Source organism: Guillardia theta (genome assembly GCF_000315625.1).
Source record: "Guillardia theta CCMP2712 unplaced genomic scaffold GUITHscaffold_30, whole genome shotgun sequence".
Taxonomy (NCBI): domain Eukaryota; class Cryptophyceae; order Pyrenomonadales; family Geminigeraceae; genus Guillardia; species Guillardia theta.
Genome location: NW_005434644.1, coordinates 72,820 through 78,756, shown reverse-complemented (window position 1 = coordinate 78,756; position 5,937 = coordinate 72,820). Strand labels below are relative to the sequence as shown.

The 5,937-nt window shown below is 48.8% G+C and overlaps 2 protein-coding genes across 2 annotated transcripts; one reads left to right on the top strand and one right to left on the bottom strand.

Moving 5' to 3' along the window:
* Positions 1 to 1,499: 1,499 nt before the first annotated feature.
* On the top strand, positions 1,500 to 2,381 carry GUITHDRAFT_107598 (hypothetical protein; the record flags this gene model as incomplete). The annotated part of the gene is made up of 8 exons (XM_005833318.1): positions 1,500 to 1,535; positions 1,581 to 1,622; positions 1,674 to 1,724; positions 1,784 to 1,815; positions 1,863 to 1,918; positions 1,968 to 2,039; positions 2,089 to 2,130; positions 2,200 to 2,381. 8 exons carry the CDS (start codon positions 1,500 to 1,502, stop codon positions 2,379 to 2,381), a joined length of 513 nt encoding a protein of 170 aa, XP_005833375.1.
* A 9-nt stretch (positions 2,382 to 2,390) lies between these two features.
* On the bottom strand, positions 2,391 to 4,283 carry GUITHDRAFT_107597 (hypothetical protein; the record flags this gene model as incomplete). The annotated part of the gene is made up of 12 exons (XM_005833317.1): positions 2,391 to 2,497; positions 2,546 to 2,595; positions 2,647 to 2,720; positions 2,855 to 2,917; positions 2,962 to 3,019; positions 3,071 to 3,117; positions 3,169 to 3,221; positions 3,291 to 3,325; positions 3,377 to 3,414; positions 3,461 to 3,691; positions 3,744 to 3,977; positions 4,206 to 4,283. The coding sequence occupies 12 exons, from the start codon at positions 4,281 to 4,283 to the stop codon at positions 2,391 to 2,393; spliced, it is 1,068 nt and encodes a 355-aa protein (XP_005833374.1).
* Positions 4,284 to 5,937: the final 1,654 nt, after the last annotated feature.

Sequence of the window (5,937 nt, the reverse complement as noted above, 5' to 3'; positions counted from 1 at the left end):
GGTCCTGGTAGATCTCAGGAACTGCACTGCTGCAAGGTCTTGCTCACCTGTTTGTTTGCTCTCCTCGCTGCATCATCATGGACGGATGGTGCATATTCATGTTCATAGTCGCCATGGCCACGCACTGTTCGAACTGTTGTACCTAATCAAACACATCAGGTGAGATGGAGAGGATGGGTATGACAACAGGCAGGGAGCGCCTACGTTTTTTCTTCTCCTCTGCCTCTCCTAAATCTCACAGTTGCGTCCTGCAAGACTGATCTTTCCTTCTGCTATCTTATCTTTCCTGGTCAGCTTCATCTTCTCTGCAGATCACCATGTCCCTCCCTCCTCTATTCTCTGAAATCCTCCTCATCCCCTCCCATCTCCTTCATTCTTCAACTCACTCCCACTCTCTCCTCCTCTCACTCTGTTCATCTCCCTCTTCCATCCTCCTCTCCTCTCATACTTCATCCTCCTCTCCCTCTCCTTCCTCCTTTTCCTCCCCCGCCATGTCTCGTTCCGTCCATCGCCCACATACCGTAGCCCCCTGGCGCGCCGACCCACCCCTACCTCAGCGATTTCAGAACTACCCAGGGACCTATCATAGATACCCCTGCATTGTTTACCCCTACCCCTATTTTCAGAGTCAAAATCTTTATGATTGTACCCAATAAAGATACCCTACCCCGTATTCCTGGTACCCCCCACCAGCATTGAAGCCGGGATGAAGCAAAATGATGACGAGACGAGCGCAGCAGGGAGTCGAGGGAGGAGCAGGAGCAGGAGCAGGAGCAGGAGCAGCAGCAGCAGCAGCAGCAGCAGCAGCAGGAGCAGGAGGAGAGAACGTTATGAGATGAGTTGGAGAGGAGGAGAGGAGTTGGAGAGAAGAGACCCAAGGAATGAAAGGGCCGAAGGAGTAGAGAAGCGACACTCAGCGAAATAGAGCGAATAGATATATGTAAGGGGTGAGAAGTGGAGGAGTCAGAAGAAAGGGAAGAAAAATGTCAAAGAGATACTAAGGGAGAGGGGAGGATCAGTCCCAGGTAGCAGGGTTGGCCCATTATAACCCATCACAGCGGAGACAAACCAGATCCCGATGTGTAGAGTATGGGTTCATGTGACGGGGCCACATGCGAAGTACCGCAAGATCGCAGGATCGTGCTGGCCATAAGATGAGAGGGGGGGTTGAAACGACTGTGATGAGTCTTGTTCATGCGTCCTAGACAAACATGGGGTGCAAAAGGAAATCATAGTGGTAGGAGAGGTTGTGGTGTCAGGAAACCAAGTGCGATGGATTCACACCAGCAAGCAACATTGCAATGAAGATTGCTCGTGTCCAGATAGATGGTCAACAGGCACATGAACGTGATGCGCACGTAGATGAAAAATGAAAAGAAGTTGCCGCCTGATTGCAAGGCCTTTCATGCAGAACGATCGAGAAGAGTCATCTTCTACTCCCTTCTCGTCAGACACGTGTTCACTTACTCTCTTACGTCGTAGATCCCCGAGACTTGGATATGGCCAGAGACTATGGCGCGATGGGCGAGCATGATGTAGCTGTCCTGCATGCCGCATTTCACTTGCTGACAAGCGTGCAGGAGGTGGCAGAGGAGATGGAGGCAGTGACGGACGACGAAGCGGTGGGCTCGTCGTGGGGTGAACCCTTGGGATCCTTGCTGAAAGAAGTGCAGGTGAAGAAGAAGAGGTCCAGGAAGAACAAGAACGGGTTGAAACCAGGACAGGTGCTCCCTCTCTGTGCTGTGCGATGAGACGAGCCGTGACCAACCTTGTTGCTTGCCAGGCTCTTTCGTTCACGGGGCTGGAGCCAAGAAAGTAGGGAGCCCTGCTGAATGATACGGGGAGATGACGATGGTGTGTAGATGGGATGGTGTGGACATGTTGGACATGAAACAGCTTCTCCCTCGTTTCTTAGCCGGTCAGCCCTTTCCGGCAGAACCTGCAGCACAGGAGTAAAATGCTGACAGGCTGTCTGTGCATGACTCTTACTATCGGGCTCGTGACTTTCTTCTCCTATCAAGTCCTTGAGGGGCCCTTAGGTGAGAGACACATGCTGCTTGCTTCGTGACATCTCAGATGCGTTGGTAGGCAAGGCACTTGACGCCAGTCAGAATCTCAAGCATTCTTCAGGTGATTGAACATCTTGAAGTCACAAGTGATCCCGCTTCTTGCAACTTTTGCTCATTCCTGCTGTATCAGCACATGCGCAAACTCATCAGATGGCGTTGAACCATCTGAACAAAAAGATTTCCAACGCGCACTCAATCCACAGGCAGAAAGAACACGATCATGGGGACTTGAAGAACAAGCAAGCGCATCGCAGGGGCCGTCATATGCTGAGTTACGATGCTGCTGTTGTGCAGAGACAGGAGCAGAAGTGAGGGAGGGAGTCACTGCTCGTCTTTACTCGGAGGGATCAAAAACTTGAAGAGAAGTGCAACCACCGTCACGTTGATTGAGTTGCCCACGAGTTTATACTTGTGTCGCAGTGTCAGCCCTTGAAGCAAAGTCAGAAGGAACAGGCAGTGTTCCCCGTGTTGCAAACCTTCTGGAAACTTGAAGCCCTTTGGAAAGCCCATCAGATTCAGAATCTCTCTGATGCAGCTTGTTCAGTTGTTATGAACAAGCTCACTTTTCCCGTAACACCTTGGTGAAAATAAACGGATTCTTCCAATATGGCGGGTCATGTCTTCCTTGTCGAGGGCAACTTCCGCTAGCGCCTGAACCGAGAGACGAGAGAGCGTCATACAGTCTGACCAGCGAACATGAGGAGAGGCAGATAGAAGGCAGAGAGGGGCAGACAGTCGTGTATCCCTCTTCTCTCTCTTCTCCACCTCTCCGACGACTAACGTACATGATCGGCATGCATGTATAGCATCGACCCCGATGACTTGTGGTATACCTTCCCATAGGACCCCTGGACGGGCGTCACTCCCATCGCGTCAACCCTCAGTCGGATACCGTGAAGCAGAAAGTCGTCGTGTCATGCTGCCCAACATAAGAGAGGCCCCGGGCCCACCTGCTCAGTCTCAGCCCTCGCACCCTGGCTGCGGGAGGTAGAGGAGCTTACGGCTTTTCTAGGATGGAGGCTGGAGTGACTAGCTCTTGAGGATCGTCCTGGGCAGTCGAATGTCATCATCGGGCCTCGGATCTCAGGACACTGACTACCGGCCCGAGCTCCTCGTCCAAGAATTCTCTCAGCCTCCGCACACTCCGCTCTTCTACATTAGAAAACCGTCAAACAAGTTGTTGAAAAAAAATATCTGAGCAACAAAGAAACTTTTCTCGACCTTTTGAGCTTTCCCCATTCATTGCCTCTGCACGCCTGTAGAGGAAATTATCAACCATGAAGGACCTCAAAGCTGATGGCGCGTACTGGTCAGAGGTCTCAGGCACGTCCGTGAACAAATCGCCCTGACGATCAGAAAACCTTGCGCTCCTCTCACAGAGCAGGTAAAACCTTGTAATGCCAGTCATCGCACGTGGCACGGAGTAACATGTCATACCTGAGACGGTTGTTAGGTATGCCGACCTGTATCGGATTCAACAGGAATTGTCGCCACGAGAATCCACGTTGTTCTATTGCCCCCAGGAACTTGTTCTGCATTTTGGATCCATGAAATCCTTTTACATTCTCAAGCAAGATCCACTTTGGTGGATTCTTTACATCCAACAGAAGCTTTATGATGTGCTTGAGAATGTAACATTCAGCCATGTCAAATCATGTGATCGTTAGAACTCACGTGCAACCCTTGACTCCTCGGGTCAAGGTCGTCACGCTGGTTGGCAGCTTTTGTTGTCGAGTATGGTTGGCATGGGGGGGACATAGTCCACAAGTCGAACCCTTCCAAGTCTTCTACTTCCAGCTGTTCGACAAGTTTCGCTCTGACAGCGCATCTGTTGAGTGGTGCCGGGGAGTGGATGAAGTTTAGCTCGTAAGTCTTGTTGCAAATCAAAGAAGTGTCGTACGCCACGATCTGGTTATGGAGTCAGACGAGGAAGAAATTTCAGTTCATCACATGCACACGTGGCTTTTTGGTGTGTACATTGAAGAATAGGGAGAGGGGGGAGGGGGGGGGTTCCAGAGGGTGAGATCGTTCCAGCAAAAATCAACTAACTACCATCTCTTCTCTACAGACAGACGCCATGACAAAGTTTGTCGCAACCACAACTCTTCAACAGTCACACCATGTGCTTCGACTTACCTCTCCTGCCTTCACCTCTGCCTCCATCATCGCTGCGTGCATGCCTCCGATGCCGCTGAAGAGCTCCAACACCCGCATGTTCCTCGCTCGATTGGCCGCATCCGGCCTCCGGCGGCGAGCCCCGGGCCCGGTCGCACTCAGTGATTGGAAAAGATTCTCACGGTTATACTTTCCGTTGTACTGAGGTACTGATAGAGCGGTAAAACTATATAATTGACAAGGAAAATCAATACAAATCTACTTTTAAATATTGTATAGCCATGGTACTGTTCGCAGAAAGCTATACTGCCTGGTTTTCTCAAGAAAATCAATTCGGTTTTGACCCTGAGACATATACAAAAACAAAATACATATATATGTGATTTTAAAAGCAAATAGATAGATTATATATATAAACTGTACGGATGGAGTAAGTACGGATCAGTATATTTATCTTTACTTCTTTACAAATATAGTTAATACTACCGGTGGTCAAGCAGTGACGTCTGTACGGGTAGGTGGTCAGTTTGTACAATCACCTGGGGGTTTGGTCCATGACGGAAACATAGGGAGTAGAGGATGGATAATATAAGTAGAGCATTAGTTAAAAAGACGGAGGTGGTCGGGATGAGCATTTGATGAAGTGTGGGGTATGCCAGCTGGAAGTGTAGTCCTGATGGGGGGTGGATGGTAAAGGGTCTCAATTGAGCTGCGAGATTTGAAGGGCGAACTATGGGTGGGGGTGGGTACAAAACTTGAGTTGTCCTGATGGGGGTATACTTGTGAAAAGAATAAGAATGGTAAAGGATATACAGCTATAGGTAGTCGGTAAAGCATGTGACAAATGACCTTGAAAAGGGGGCTGAAATGCTTGCCTCACTTTTGAATTTTTCAAGATGACTTCAACTGAATCTCAACCTTTATATCGTTTTAGATTTTAAATCACTTTTTGAGAGTTCCTGGTACTGACGCAGGGAGAGTCCTTGGTCCTATCAGAGGGTTACTTCCTATGACCCCATAAGCCCATTTGTTCTAGGAAGTGCGCTAGGCCCGCTGGTTCATAAGACAGGGCTATTCGATAGAACTTGCGACCTAGGTGCTCCCTAGCACCGAATCTAGGGCCCCTAGCACAAGGTGGTAGGAAGGGACATGGTCGTAGCTCTGGTCCTAGCATTAATAGGTGGCGCATAGGGGCCTAGCACCTGTGGGTGTGAGGGAAAAAAAGAATGGCTTGTTACTACGGGAGAACACAAGGAGGAGGACGAGGGAAGGAGGAATGCAGAGAAGCGAGAGAAGGACGATATAGACTTAGACATTACGATATCTCCTTCCATGTTTGTTTTGAGATTTGTCGACCGCTCCGTATGCTCGGTGCATGTTTGTTTCAGGCCGTGTGAAAATGGTTGATTTTGTAATTCTGATTCAGATTGATCGAGCTGTGTTTGCTGTTCAAATTGAAGGAGAGGGCACTTTGCTTTAAAAAAATCTTTACTATTCCATGATTTGCTGTGAGATATCTCAATTCATAGCTTGACGGTTTTCCTGAAGAATTCATGTCTGACAAGTATTTGGTTCATTGTGAAACGTTCAAAACTCGACTCCTTTGGTCGAAAGTTTTGTTTTAGAGAATAAGTTGGGAGGATTCTATTTGAATCGGAGTTCAAGAGCCATCTGTGTTGGAATTCATCATATCATTGACACATTATTTTTATATTATGAATACTTGCACCTCATTTTCTAAAGATGTTTATGC